The sequence below is a fragment of the Centroberyx gerrardi genome, chromosome 23 (genome assembly GCF_048128805.1).
Source record: "Centroberyx gerrardi isolate f3 chromosome 23, fCenGer3.hap1.cur.20231027, whole genome shotgun sequence".
In the NCBI taxonomy this organism is placed as follows: Eukaryota; Metazoa; Chordata; class Actinopteri; order Beryciformes; family Berycidae; genus Centroberyx; species Centroberyx gerrardi.
Window position 1 is genome coordinate 5,141,976 of NC_136019.1, and position 15,000 is coordinate 5,156,975.

General features: G+C 40.6%; 1 protein-coding gene across 1 annotated transcript in view; it reads right to left on the bottom strand.

Moving 5' to 3' along the window:
- arhgap36 (Rho GTPase activating protein 36) overlaps nt 1-15,000 on the bottom strand; it is a 90,690-nt gene that overhangs the window by 42,743 nt on the left and 32,947 nt on the right. Inside the window, exon 2 of the mRNA XM_078281820.1 lies at nt 3,218-3,374. Within this exon, the coding sequence (XP_078137946.1) occupies nt 3,218-3,374 (157 nt within the window). The remainder of the gene's footprint in view (nt 1-3,217; nt 3,375-15,000) is intronic.

The following is a 15,000-nucleotide window of genomic DNA, read 5'->3' on the forward strand; positions in this document are numbered from 1 at the left end:
ATGAAACTTAAATCAATTAAACTTATTGACCCCCGTGGGAAAACTGGATCACTGTATCAGCAAACGTAATAGGAAACAGAAGGGGGGGAATAAAGGAACATATAATGTAAGCAGAAAAAAATAAAAATAAAATAAGCATTAAAATGAATAAAAACAACAAAGAAAAATCAACCAACAATGGTGCGGTTATATAAAACAATGCTGTTGACAATTTCAACACTTTAAGTAGATATTTTAGGTGGGAAGTATGGGAAAGTGTATGGATTACTTCCATATATGGATTTACTTGCAGTTTGAATGAATGAATGAATGAATTAATGAATTAATGAATGAACGAATGAAAAGTTAGCTTAGTATTGCCTAGTGAGTCGCTATAAAAGAAGCTGAGAAGAAGATGCAAGACATTTGTGTACAGAAAATCATACAATATAGCTGATACACATCAATCAAACCATCAAAATCAATTACTTTGAAAGGCAAAAGGGGCTAATTCAATAATGTGGACGCTTTGATAAAAACAGTAAACAGTAAAGCGGTTGTATTCATTTGGGAATATTCACTGGGAATCAAACCCCCAAAACCCTGACAAAGCATAATTGAGTTCCACTGTTTATTGGAAACTGTGTGTGTTTGTGTGTGTGTGTGTGTGTGTGTGTAAACTATAAGCCTCAATCAGCGAAGCGTTCAAGAGGTCAAAGGTGAAAAGGCCAGGGGATAATAGTCCTGAGAGAGAGGAGGAGTGTGTATGGGAGAGAGCAGCGAGTCTGAGAAAAGCAGCTTACATACCGGCCCAGTCTCACAGGAGGAGAGGCTACTGACAGAGCAGGACAGTCTACACACACACACACACACACACACACACACACACACACACACACACTACTGCCATCAGCTGTGTTTGTTTCCTAGCATCAGCCTCGATACTCTGTGATCCCTCTGACCTCCGCGATCCCTCCATCCCCAATAAACATGAGAGGAAAAAACTCCCAGTGTGCAGCCGCTGAGGTGTTTGAGAGATTTACGGTTTATTAGTCAAACTATCCCACTATATTGGCTGGATTTAGTGCTTTAGAGATCAGATGGACAAGTTGGGGCGTTTTTTATCTTGCATACAAACAATATTTCAAAGCAGGGAGTAGTCCAGTGGCAGGAAGAGAAACAGTCAAGCGAGTAAACATCGGTAGGATAAGTGTGTTGAGGCATTTCGATGTGTTACAGAAATATACATGACATGATGTAGCTAAAAACTTGTGTTGTTAAAAGAGGGAGGAAGCCTTTGATATTCGAGTAAAGCATGTTGATCTTCTGTGTGCGTTGCTCGGAAGAAGCCTGTAAAACATCTTGACATTCATTACCCAGAATGCTAAATCTAACAGCCACCCTTTAAGACCCTACATCTAACAATAACAAAAAAAAAATAAAAAAATCCCTCACTGGGGAGTTCAAACATTCAAACAGTCAACTTCAAACACTGAAAACATTTTCCAAACTTAGCCATGAAGCTCAGTGGGAGTTTAAGCTACGTTCACACCACGGTAGCCATTGAGCTACACTGGAGCACAGTTGTTTGACTGAAGACAGTTAGCAAAAGAAGCAGAATAGGATAAATTATTTCTTAAAACGAGTCACGAATGATGTGTACGTTGCAGTTTTAGTTACAAACATTTCTCGGAGGCAGAGCTGCTCTAAAACCACAGTTTTCGCTAGCGCTAGTTAGCTAACTAGCAAGCTTGAATGCCAAAGAAGGAACTCTGGTCAAAATATAAATAAAAAATATAATTGGCAAACCATTAATTTGTTCATTCATGACCATGGGATTCATTATCTTGGAGGGTCAACAGGTTAGCTAACTAGCTAGATGGAAGGTCAGCTAGGCTAACTAGCTAACCTATAAAACTTGATTGCATTTTTTTCAGTTAGTAGCAGAGCGCTATAGGCTTCCGTCCAACGTTTTTAGTCATAAAAACTGTGGTTCTTTGGCTCCGCCCATTGAGGTTTAACTCAACCAATGAGATTATTTCTACCTACTAAGCAGCTCTGCCTCTAAATCTCCAATATTTGAACGATGCAGTTCCACTCACGGCCAATGAGTAACAAATATGCCACCTTGGTTTGACCTGTAATTGTAGTGAGCCCTGTGTCAGTGGTGAGACGTATAATTTCTCCAAGTTTCACCAAAATCCAATTTGTGGTGTCTGAAATGCGCACATGACAGACGGATGGATTCCAGATGTATTCAACTGTCTTTATCTTCAACGTCAAACAGAAATCTCTCACCATGACTTTTGCCCCTTTGTACCCTGACTGACAACTCAGATTGCCTCCACATGTAGAGACTGTTTTCTCTAACCAGGAAGAGTTGACTGAGCACACATGCTTATCTTTAGGGTCATCCTGCTTCACATTCATGCAGGTCCACAGATTCACAACCAGGAGTCTTCACCTACGGCTCACTGAACAGATCTACTGGGGATGTTGGGGCTTAGGACACTTGCTCAAGGGCAGCTCAGTTGTTGAGGGAGCGGAGAAAAATCCCCATCCACCTTCCCCATCCAAATTTTCCCAACTGACTCAGGACAAAACAAACCACTGAACCTCCTTCAACCAAAAACTCGAACTATTAAATGTGCGTTATAAAATGTCCAAATGAATCAAGATACATGCTTTCATTCATGCTTTAAAGGCCATAGTCAGCATCTAGTCTCTCCATCATCTCTCTCCATAATGTAGGAGGCTATTTTTATCTTCCTGCAACACAGGTTTGGGTCCTGACCCCGTCCCTCTTAAAGGATATGTTTGGCAATTTTGGACCTATATATAATTTGTCTCTTACATGCCTGTAGTACTTTGACCCGCAGAGAATATTGATTCCCGAATCAGCTGTCGGTTGAAACAGCGAGCTCCGTTGCTGGTCCAAGTACTTGAGTTATGTAAGAGACAAATTATATATAGGTCCAAAATCGCCAAACGTATCCTTTAAAGGAACTGGGCTTGGATTTTTGGACCCACAATGCAATTGTTTGGCTTCAGAACATCTGGGTTATGCTGTTTGGAGTAATTTTATTGTCATTTTTTCCCTTTTTCGAGCTCTAAAGAACCACTTCTCTGTCGTTTTGGAGAAGGCGACACAGAGCTGCACTAGCTAACTTGCTGTCGATTAACTTGAGTCGAAAATGACAAGATTTTCATTTTGGGGCTAACTGTTCCTTCCTCCTACCTCTGGGGATGCTGATCTTGAAGTCCAGGTCCCTCTCTTCCAGGTGGTAGAAGGCTACTTCCTGTAGCCTGGCTCGCTCCAGCTCTGACAGGCTCTGGATGGGCACCGGCTGCAACCGCACGCTCTGACCCAACATGGTCGCCCACGTGTGGTCCCCCTGCCGAGAGAAGAGAGGGGTCAGTGAGAGGAGGGTGGGATGGAATGAGAGGAAGATGGAGGAGTGAATGGGCGACACCTGTATCTACACAATCTGACCATACAGACCATCAGATGTTTGTATGGACCATCATCGACACAGATGGATGGATTAGAAAAGGAGGATGGATGAAAAGAAAGAAGAATGATAGATGTGTTGATATGCAAAGAGCCGTACAATTATGGGGTCAGATTTGTCTAAAAAATAAACAAATGCACAAAACAAGTTTATTTGTAGAATTGTTTGACATTTATTCAAGTTGGGTGGCATTTGTTTGTGGACAGGAAAATACATTTGTGATCATCCTTGTTTATTTACGAGTCATGATATACATTTGTGATACTTGTTTTGTGCATTTATTTGTTTTTTTAGACAAACCTGCCCCTATACATGATTGCAAAGATGGACGGGTGAGAAAACAGCTATAACATTTTTTTTTTACATTTAAATGGTGGTGATTTGTATTTATTTATTAATTTATTAATTTATTAATTTATTAATTTATTAAGTTATTAAGTTATTTATTTTCCTTTTGTTTTGGTTGATATATGTAGGGGTGTGAAGATGAGGGATTTAAAAGAAAAGCAACTGTCAATTGAATTGTATTAGTACTGTTTTCATCATTAAAGAGATTTGACCAAAACAAATTGGTTGGTCAAAAGAGAAAATCCAACTCATTAATCACAATCACTGCTTCTCCATTGATCTAGAGAAAGACTTCAAACCAATTTGCTGCAGCCTCCAACCATTAAACCAAAAACCCAAACCTGAAAGACCGTACAGTAACTCCATAGATTCAGTATCATGTGAATCTCCGCTGGCTGCAATCAACGGACATTATCAACCGACCATCAAGTTCTTGAGGTTAAAAAAACCCGACTTACACTACTTAACAGTGACTCACATGTACTCAACTCTCTCTCTCTCTCTCTTTCCCTCGCTCTCTCATTCTCCACCAACCCAGCTCCCTGTTGGCCACGCCCACAGCAGATGGTATACACCCAAAAACGTAAACATCACTAAAAAGCTAATTTCAGGCGAATCGGAGACTCACAGACACACACAGACTAATAATGCATAATAGATATGCTGTTTATTTATTGTTATTTTAATGTCAAATAAGTTACATATTGCAGCTTTAAAAAAAAAAAAAAAAAAAAAAAGTTATGTGATATTCTGGGAAATATTCTGGGCAATGTTCCCAGCAACAGGCAACAAAGTGAGACATGGGGTCAAAATATTGGAAATCGTTTCCTGACAACAAGATGATAAAAATGTCTTTCCTAAGAATCGTCAGTGCAGCCGTATCTGTTTCATCATTTTCTCGTTTGGCTGAAACCAAAAAGGCAGACTGAGATTCTAGCTGCTTCCTTCTAAACGCTCTTCTTCTCTCTTCTTATTCACGCTGCCGTCCCGTACAAAAAAAAGTCACATGTGAAGATACATGAGAAATCGCAGGTTTGGTTTTCACTTGTTTTCACACTTGTATTCTGACATCACATGTGACAGTTTTTACTTTAGATGTGAAGATTTCATTTTACAGGTTTCAAGTGTTTTTTGGGGGGTTTTTTTTCATGCTATCACCTGCCACTACATGTAAAAATATATGTTTTGCATGTGAAATCTCATGAATCTCATCAATATCTACCAATTTGGAATGAAGTTACACTTGTTCTTAATTGTTTTATCAATCTATATTTCTTCAAAATGTTGCCTGTGTATTTCGCCTTCAGACACTATTCATATTGTTGTGTTTTGGGTGAGTGTGAGTTCAGGCATCCTGGAAGATTTAAACTTAAAGCCACACGGTCCGTTTGGGTCCGACAGCACAGTCTCAGACATGGGGTCAGAAGTATAGGGAATAGACTGTAAAGGACATTTATTGTACACACACACACACACACACACACACACACGCTCCCATGCTCCACTGTTTATGGCGGGGCTCTGGAGACTTGTGAAATCCATTTATCACCGACAGAAACGCTGCCATGCAAAACACAGACAAATAAACAGGGCAAGTGCTATTGTTAGTGCATTAAAAATTAAAACATTTTCCAACGTTCCCCAGTAGCTGAGTGGACTGTTGGAAACTGTGTTAAGCCTCCGTGTCCAGCAGGTACGTTTTTTTTTTTTTTGTTTTTTTTTGGCGGTCTGAAATATTTGCTTAGGGGAAGTGCTGCTTGAAAAGTCATTTAAAATCAAGTGCACTTTTGGTAAAAGTTGAAATATGTTTAACTTGGTGCCCTTCACACCAAAAAAAACCCATCCTGAGCTTTCATTGCTGTCAGGAACAAACAAAACAAAAATCGTCTTTTCCATTGCAGATAACAAGAAGAAGACACAGCCTAAATCACACAAAAAACACCCTCCTCCACATTCTTCCTCAGCAATTCAGTTTCAGACAGATAAACTTTAGAAACCAGAGAAGATAAGTCAAACTTCATCAGGTCGCTTGACTGAAAACTTGCTACTGGCTACTGTAGGTTAAATAACAACAGTATATATCCCTGCAGCTGGTTCTATCTTCAAAAAGACAACTTTTCAGGAATTTTGAAAAAAAAAAAGAAAACAGCCTTCTTTTCAGATCGACCGCCATGCAAAGAGTATGACCTGGTTTTGAAAGGGTTTCATGGTTCTCCTGCATTTCTAAACTTGATAATGTGAACAGCCACTGATGCGTATTTGAACACTTCAAACATTTTGCGTATATAAATCTGTTAGGAGTCAAAATAGCCGCAATTCTTTTAAGCCAACAGGAGTTCTTTATTGTTATATCGTTAAATCCAATATGTCCTATTTGCTGTATTATCTGCAATTTGTTCTATTTATTGTATTATGTTCAATTTGTTGTTTTTGTTGTATTATCTTCAGTATGTTCTGTTTGCAATGATCTGGTTTCCCCATGGAGATGAGTAGAGTTTTTTTGAGGTTATAGCAGCCATACGTAACGTCTCTCCGGGGCTTAAAATGGACCCGTAATGTCTTCCATTAGTCGGAGGGCATTCACTCATGCTGTGTGTTATGATGACTGGTTGAAAGCCAGGTAGATTAAGTCCACTGTAAACACAATGGGAAGAGGAGAGAACGGAGAATGGACTGAATAATGAATAACAGGAGAAAGAAGGAGGGAAGGAGTAAAACAGAATTAGAGAGAGAGAGAGAGAGAGAGAGACTGAGAGAAAAAAAAGAAAACAAAGTGAAGAGAAAATAGAATGGGAGACAGAATGAAAGAGTGAGGGAGTGAAGGCAGGTTATCAGGTTAACAAGAAACAGACAAACACCAAACACACTCCAGATCTGGAGTCCATTTTCACGACCTGTTCACCCTATCAGACAAGAATGTGTTGGTGTCTGTGTGTGTGTGTGTGTGTGTGTGTCTGTGTGTGTGTGTGTGTGTATGATGAAAGCAGTATATACACACACTGAGTAACCATGAAGATTAAGCCTGAGGAATGTGGCACAACAGCCTCTAAATCAATCAGCTGCTAAATCTACACAACAAACGGGCTTCACCTCATCAAAAGGGGAAACCACTCAAAATGTTGCATTATTGCCATCAAGGTGATAAAGATTAGTTTTAGTTATCTGGTTCCCGGCTCTGGCACTGAGTCCTGACTGAACTGTCCTGGACTATAAGAACGACATGTAGGAATTCTTCTGTTCCCCTATATGGCCTTGATGCACAGAAAAAACTGAGGCATTGGAGAAGGGCAATTTGGGCAGATTGGAGTAAATGTTTCCCAGAGGCAGAGCTGCTCTGGAGGCAGAAATAACCTAATTGGTTGAGTTAAAATGGGCGGAGCCAAAGAACTACAGTTTTTCTGCTGTTAGACTGAATCCCAGTGAAAAAGACAAGAGGTAAGAGAGGAAGAAGCTAATATTATGAAGCCTAGCGCTCTGCTGATAACTGAAATGCATCTATCCATACTAAGTTATCTAGGTAAGATAGTTAGCTGCTGACCTTCACCATCATGATGCCATGGTCATGAATGAATGAAAAAAAGAAGTCATTGCCAATTATATATATTATTTTTTGACTTTGCTATTCAAGTTCTCCAGTAAGCTCCAAAACCTTTTTTTTTTATTGGCTCCGCCCACTGAGGTTTAACTCAATAAGACAATAAGATTATTTCTGCCTTTAGAGCTCTGTCTCAGAGAAATGTTTGTATAACTAAAACTCCAATCTGCACAGTTTTGCCATCGATTACAAAACGTATAAGATATATATATATTTATGAAAAAGAATGAAATGCTTCTTGGTTGAACTCTTCCCATCATCCATGTTCCTGGGTGTGTGTGTGTGTGTGTGTGTGTGTGTGTGTGTGTCAAACCTCTCAGAAGTGTCATTACACTTTTGTCCTTATAACGCTCATAATTGGATACTACCAGACTAAACATACTACATGTGCCATACAGTTACATGTTGTATGTAGTGTGTACAGTGTGAGCAGCATCCCATTCTGAACCCTACAGCCCTACTGGGGTATCACTGACTCTGAACATTTATTTAAAACTGGTGTGTGTGTGTGTGTGTGTGTGTGTGTGTACACGCTGCTATACAATTACTCTATTGTACCCAATCAGCCTCGAGCCTGAACCCTCCCTGTGAAAGCAACCTGACTCAAACTTACTGTAACCTTTCATAGTTATTTACAATGTCTGCCTTGCTCTGTATGCTGTCTCGCCTGTGTGTGTGTGTGTGTGTGTGTGTGTGTGTGTGTGTGTGCGACCTCCTCCTGCCTCCTGCCTCCTGCCTCGTCTGTACGGTGGAGCGGCCTCAACCCACATAGCACAAGCCTGATTGCAGAAAATTGCTTTGGCCTTTATGCTAAACGTAACATTACAAATAGAGTGTGGCAAAAAAAATTGGATGGAAGTTGCCCACAGAGGTTTGCGGGGCTCCGTCTGCGTTTTCTAAAACAGGTTACAATACATACATCGTCCCACAATGACATGGTTCAGGGAAAAATAAACTATGGCAAAGTTGGTTCATTGTCTGAAATGCAAAGGGTAAGAAGTGACATTTAGGATAGGTGTCGTGACTCACGGTCGGTCTATTTTAGAGGATGTAAGACTATATACAATATCTGTAATTTTTCTGTCTGCCCGTCTCTCTTTCTGTCTCTTTTTGACAGATTTACGTGTTTGTGTTCGTCAGAAAATGAAATAGTTGTCATGTTGCGCATTTGCTTCAGCACAGACTCAGTGTTTATCTGTGTGTCATTCCACAGCAAATTATAAAGTGTGCTTTCATGGGAAAAGGTTGTCAAGAAGTTAGTGAAAGTGACACACACACACACACACACACACACACACACACACATACAAACACACACACATACAAACACTACAAGTGATCGGACACACCCTCAGTCTTTAAGTTAATTTCCCCTAAAGTATACGGAACCATTTCCTGTTCTCCCCTTATCACTCCACCTGCCTGACCAATCACAGCCAGGGGTCGGAGGTGCACAGAGTTCAAAGGTCATGACCTCTGATTCTGATGTGATTTCACAGAACTGGGACCTGACAAATCAAAAATGCGTCACGTCCGTGATTGTAAGGCATGAGATTAATATCTCCCATGTGAGGTAGATTAAAAGGTGTGTATCATTGTACGCGTGCGTGTATATGTGTGTGTGTGTGTGTGTGTGTGTGTGTGTGTATGTGTGTGTGTGTGTATCTGTGTGTGTGTTCCCACCACCCTGACTAGTCAAATGATACGCTGTGATCAAACAAAATTTGTTCAGTCTTTCAGTTTTTCTCAGAGGTTTAGCATGGGCCAATCCAGATGCAAGTGTTGCCTAAATTGGATTTACTCTGCGTATGTACTGATAATGTGTGTGTGTGTGTGTGTGTGTGTGTGTGTGTGTGTGTGTGTGTGAACGAAATCCAGTGTTGTTTGGCTCAATTTTTGCTTTCTCTCTTTTCATGTAGTTGGTTTAGTTGAAAATACATTTCATCAGTGAATCAAAGTTGCAATGAAACATTTAATTTTGCTGCGATGGACTGTGTCTCCCTGCCTTCCTCCCAGTGCATGCTGGGATAGTTTACAGTTCGATTTCCAGCTACAATTTCACTTCCTGACCAATTATATGGAGGACTATGTTGGGGTCTCTCTGTCTGTCTCTCTCTCTCTCTCTCTCTCCCTTCTTCTCTTGCTCTCTACCTCTCTCTCCCTTTGCTCCCTCTCTCCCTCCCTCCATCCGCAGTTTGAGGATAGTTTACACTATAGATGGCGTTTCTTTCTCTCTGTCTCTCTCTCCCCATCCCTCCATCGACAGCTCCAGGCTAGTTTAAAGACATGTTGTCATTTATGAGCTGCTGTCTTATGAAACACTCACTCCTGCTCTATCTCTCTTTCTCTCCCTCTCTCCCTCTCTCTCCCTCTCTCTCTCTCACTCTTCTCTTTCTGGTGGGCTCTAGTCAATACCAGGAACCAGGAAGTAAGACAATTCAAACGACATGAGAGACAAACCACACAGGAAGATAGGGGAAAGGACAATACAATAAACCAAAACATGGGTTCAACCAAACACAAGTCTGCATGCACACACACACACACACACACACACACACACACACACACACACACACACCTTATTGAATATATGAATGAATATATATGAATTACTTTCAATTAGAAGTCAGTGCACACACGAAACCTCAATGCAGTACAACTTCTATACGGTAGGCTACTCTAAAAACTTTTTTCTCTATGGATGTAGAGTGATACTTATTTTGTGTTTAGATGTTAGCTGTTTAGCTAGCTAACCATGGTATGGTCAGTTATTTCACACAGTAGCACACTAGCTAACATCGCTATTAGAGGCTGTTAGTCATGGCTAGTAGTCACATGTTAAAATGAACATTGTCTGCTTTGCTAATTAGTTTGTTCAGGTTAACTGAGCTGACTCTTCGTTTTGGAGTAAAGATTAGTGCTAAAGACAGTTTCCTCACCTAAATTTGGAAAAATCTACCTTATCAGAATATTCACTTTTACTTTTAACATTACTGAAGGGATCTACACCAACACCACCACCACTGTATTTTTCACATATCTCTCATTTTCTAGCCTGGTTGTTATATTTAGTCATTATTGTGCACAGCTACTTCTCCGACGCAGCTTCATAATAGCGTTAGCTGTGATTGCTGCAGGTAGGAGTTGTGCTTATTGAAACATCTTCTCAGGACAGAAACAGGACAGTTATGATTGGTTCAATCAGGCGACCAATCAAAAAAGAGAGGAGGCGGGCCAATTTGAAACGTCGAGCGGGACCGAGACGGGCAGAGCTGGCATTGTCAAAGACAGAGGTAAGTTAGCTAACACAAATGTTTTTTTATTTGTACATATTTCATTCACAATTTATTAACTTTCCTGTTAAATAGAAAGAGACGAGTGCTCAGGTGTCACAGTTTTCTGACTATGTAAACAAGTTAGCTGTTAGCTAGTAGTTGCTAACGTTAGCTGGTATGGTCACGGCCATAGAGATCAGTTAGACATATCCAGCTACATATTATTTGGTCACGGCTTGTGTGCTAGCTAACGTTAGCTGGCTATATAGCATTGTTAGTTTTATTTAACTTGTTTTAGGCAGAAATAAACACCTCCCCCCCCGGTGTGTAGGCAGTCTTGTCCTATCTGTCCCGAGCACAGTTGGCTATAAGACTCATGCCTGTTCTGGGGGCAGATTTATTTGCAGGAGGTTATAAGATTCCTATCTGCGTGGTTGCTATGAGATTTGTGATGCACCTGCAAACCCTAAATAAAGCACTACTGCATTGAAGCTTTGAGGGAATGACTCCTATTAATTTAACATACGTCATTTGGAGGACGCTTAAGTGCCTCACAGTGGTGTAGCAGGAATTGAACCCCAAACCCTGGCAGTGTTAGCACCATACTCTAGCTGCAAGACCACAATTTAACATACAGTTTCAGCATTGCCAGTTCTTCACTAATCCAGTGAGTTTGTTCTGATCCTGTCAGTAAATGAGGTAAAAACGAGGTCTTGAGAAGGGAACATCACACAAAAGCCTGAGACGTTTGATCTCGGTGATTGATCAGGGTGAATACCATTAGCTGAATTGGTGCAAGATGCGGTACCATGGTAATGTTGCTGCAGAGGGAGTTCAGGGCTGGAGATCAAACAGGAGACAGGGACGTTCGCAGAAATAATTGCAATTGGGGACATACTGTACAAAGCGGCACCTGGTTAAACTGTGTGTGTGTGTGTGTGTGTGTGTTGTTTTGACCCTTAATTGCACTCCTTACTGTTGGCTGCTTGCAATATTGCCAATTAAGGAATTGAAGTTTACTCTCTACTGTAGATAAGAGCATTAGCTGCATGCCTAAAATGTACCGTAATGTATGTTTGTGTGCGTCTACATGTATTTGCATGTATGTGTGTGTGTGTGTGAGAGAGAGAGAGCGAGAGAGAGAGAGTGAGATTGTATGTGTGTGTTTACATGTGGTATGTGTGCTTTTGTGCCCCTTGCCTGATGAAGTGATATGGATACTTATGAAGAAATGCCCTGATAGCTAACAGATGCCTTTCTCTCTCTCTCTCTCTCTCTCTCTCTCTCTCTCTCCCTCTCTCTCTCTTCCCACCTCTCAGTCTGCCTCTCTTCCTCTCTCTCTCTCACTCTGTCACTCTAACTCCATCTTATTCTTCCTCCCTCCTTCACCTCTCTATTGGTCTGCAGCAGTACATGTGAATGTTTATACGCGGTCTCCCATGGGTGCTCCTGTTCGTGCCTCCACGCGCTTTTCCTCATTAACCTAAGCCTTTCATCCTGCCCCCGGTTTTCCCCCAAAACACTGCAAACGAGACAGAGATTAATGCTTCTGCTTGTTCTCATTAATCAGCGGCGGCGGTGATGAGGCAGAGCTGTTGTTTTTACTCAGATTTTCCCCGGATTAACAGACATTTTAATTGTTGTGGTCACTGATTAACGTAATAATAGTGCTAGTTTTTCATCCTTGTAGGGAAATGTTTTTTTTTGCTTTCCTGCTCAGGGGTTAGCCAGGGGAGAAAAGCATGAACACTTGCATTGTTGCGATGTTATGAATGAATGAATGAATGAATGAATGAATGAATGAATGTTGTGAATGATATTTGTCGATGTTTGCTAGCTAGTTAGCAACTGTTAGTGCAACTTTACAGTTTAAATTTATATGTTTAACCATTTTCCACACAGGTGTTTTGGTAGATTAAAGGTCTGAAAATTGTCTGAAAACTGAACTTAAGTGCATTTTGAAGATAATAAACATGTTAAAAGTAACGCTGTATAGCATGTCGCCATGTTGACATCAGAAACCTTGGAGATGAGGAATCTTGTCCTACTTGAAATTCCTCAAACGTCGTTCCATTGCATTTTTCCTAGTAGGAAATCAGAAACGCAGCATTAAACCGGGGTTGTCCGGTTTAATGTGTCCCAGCTTACTCCGCCCTGCCCTGAAGGTAGTGCCGCCTCCTTGGTGTGGGACAACATGTTTACTGTAGGCTTGTTTCCAACCCTAGTGTGATCAACTGTGTCCTACATCTCCTCTGCTCTTATTTCTCCCCTCTGTCCTGAGGAGAAATACCTAAAAACCAGCCTGGTCTCATGAAATGTATTGAAATGAGTCGGATATCTTTAAGTGCAAATAACATGCTTTGTGCATCTGCCTTCAACTCTGACGGTTCAAAGTTCAATTCCCAACAAAAAAGTTTTCTACTTTGAGTGAAATTTTCATTTTCAGTGAAGGTTTTCATTACAGATGTTATGTGGCCAACCTTTGTTCAAACCGAGGAGTTTCTATATTAACAAACCCACAGAACTTCATTTTAAATTCTAGTCAAGATCCCGAGGTTTCCAAAGAAAGAAAATATGTCATTCTGAATTATAGGGAAATGTGTATAAAATGATGCACAAGACATCTAGATTTTTCCATTTGATGTAATGGTGCAGCCATAAAAAGTGGCGTCTTGGGTTTGAATACTTCACTCAATATAAGTGTGATTTAGCTTCAATGAAGCATTGGAACGAGCAGATACTGAATATGGATGGATTATCGTACAGTATGGAAAACATGTTTTTTCTAACTTTAAAGCTACTTAAGAGGAAATTTAAGGGGAAAGTCAGGGTGTGAGGGCTAGGCTAAGCCCAACCTTAACCTTTTCACATGACAAACACGTGAAAATGGCGTGTCCAATTAGTGCTTTTGTCTCATAATCCTGTCATGATGGAGGAGCGTTGTCATTCATGTCAACAAGTTCGTGTGAGACTGGACTGGCTGCTCATTAGGACGCGCTCAAGAAAACATCACCACAGCCTCGCATGCATTAGTATGCAAAGTTACTTATACACACATAGAAAGAACACACACACACACACACACAGAAACACACACATAAACAGACAGACACCACTAATAGGCCTCTTGGCAGTGCTAAAGACCAAAGGCTCAGCCACAGAAGCAGTTCTTGCGTCGACACAGCAGCTCTATTGTGTCAGGACTGACTAAGTTGTCATGTAACCACACACACACACACACACGCACACACATACACACACACACACACACACAGTTTTAGGGGATCACACAGGCTCTGTGCTGTCTGGCAATCACTGCTGGGTTAGTTGATGAATACTAATAGAACTGGATTAGTGGGAGGCTGCCAAAACCTTGTTTACGTCTTGGTGTGTGTGTGTGTGTGTGTGTGTGTGTGTGTGTGTGTGTGTGTGTGTGTGTGTGTGTGTGCCTGTGCCTGTGCCTGTGCCTGTGCATGCATTTCAGTGTTTATGTCCCACTGATGAAAACATTGACATTCAAAACAGAACATGCAGAACAGCAAGAAAGGAAGAAAATTTGACAAAGTATCATCACAAATTATCTTAAATCTTAAGCCTTAAATAGCACAAATTGTCTTATCTGTGAATACACACTTACTATTGTTGAATTTTTACACAGGAGGCGCCATAGCTGTGCTAAAAGACCATTTGTATGACTGTGAAATTAATTTATTCTTGACATAATTCTATGTGTGTTGAGACTGAACAAAATTGATGCCATTTTAAAGAGTCTAAGATGTGAGATTCTTGTTTTCTTTTTTGGAAGGCTTAACCTCATTTTGGGGGATGAAACCTAGTTAATCATCTTAAAAGAATTAAATTATTGCTCTTTCCAAAGTTGTGTACTGTGTGCCAGAGGTTCAGGCATTAAGAAGGCATTAAATCAGCTGTTTAAGAGTGTTATGGAAGACTTATTAGCCAGGAGTGTATAAAATAAGATTTTTGGGGAAAAATTAGACAGATTCTAAGACAAAGAAAAGTCAGATATTTCTTGATTTCTTAAACTTGAGGAGAGTTTTACTTTAAAATTGAGATTCAGCTTCATTCAGCTCTCACTTCAATATCCTCTGCCACACACACACACACACACACACACACATGTTGACCTAAAAGGGTTTACATAGCGTTAAACAAGGTCTGACAGCGTGTGTGATAAGAACCGCCTAGCCATCCACCGTACAGCCCTGCAGCAAATCACTCACACACACTCTGCTTCAGCCATGGTAGTAACTTTAGCATGTTATGCACA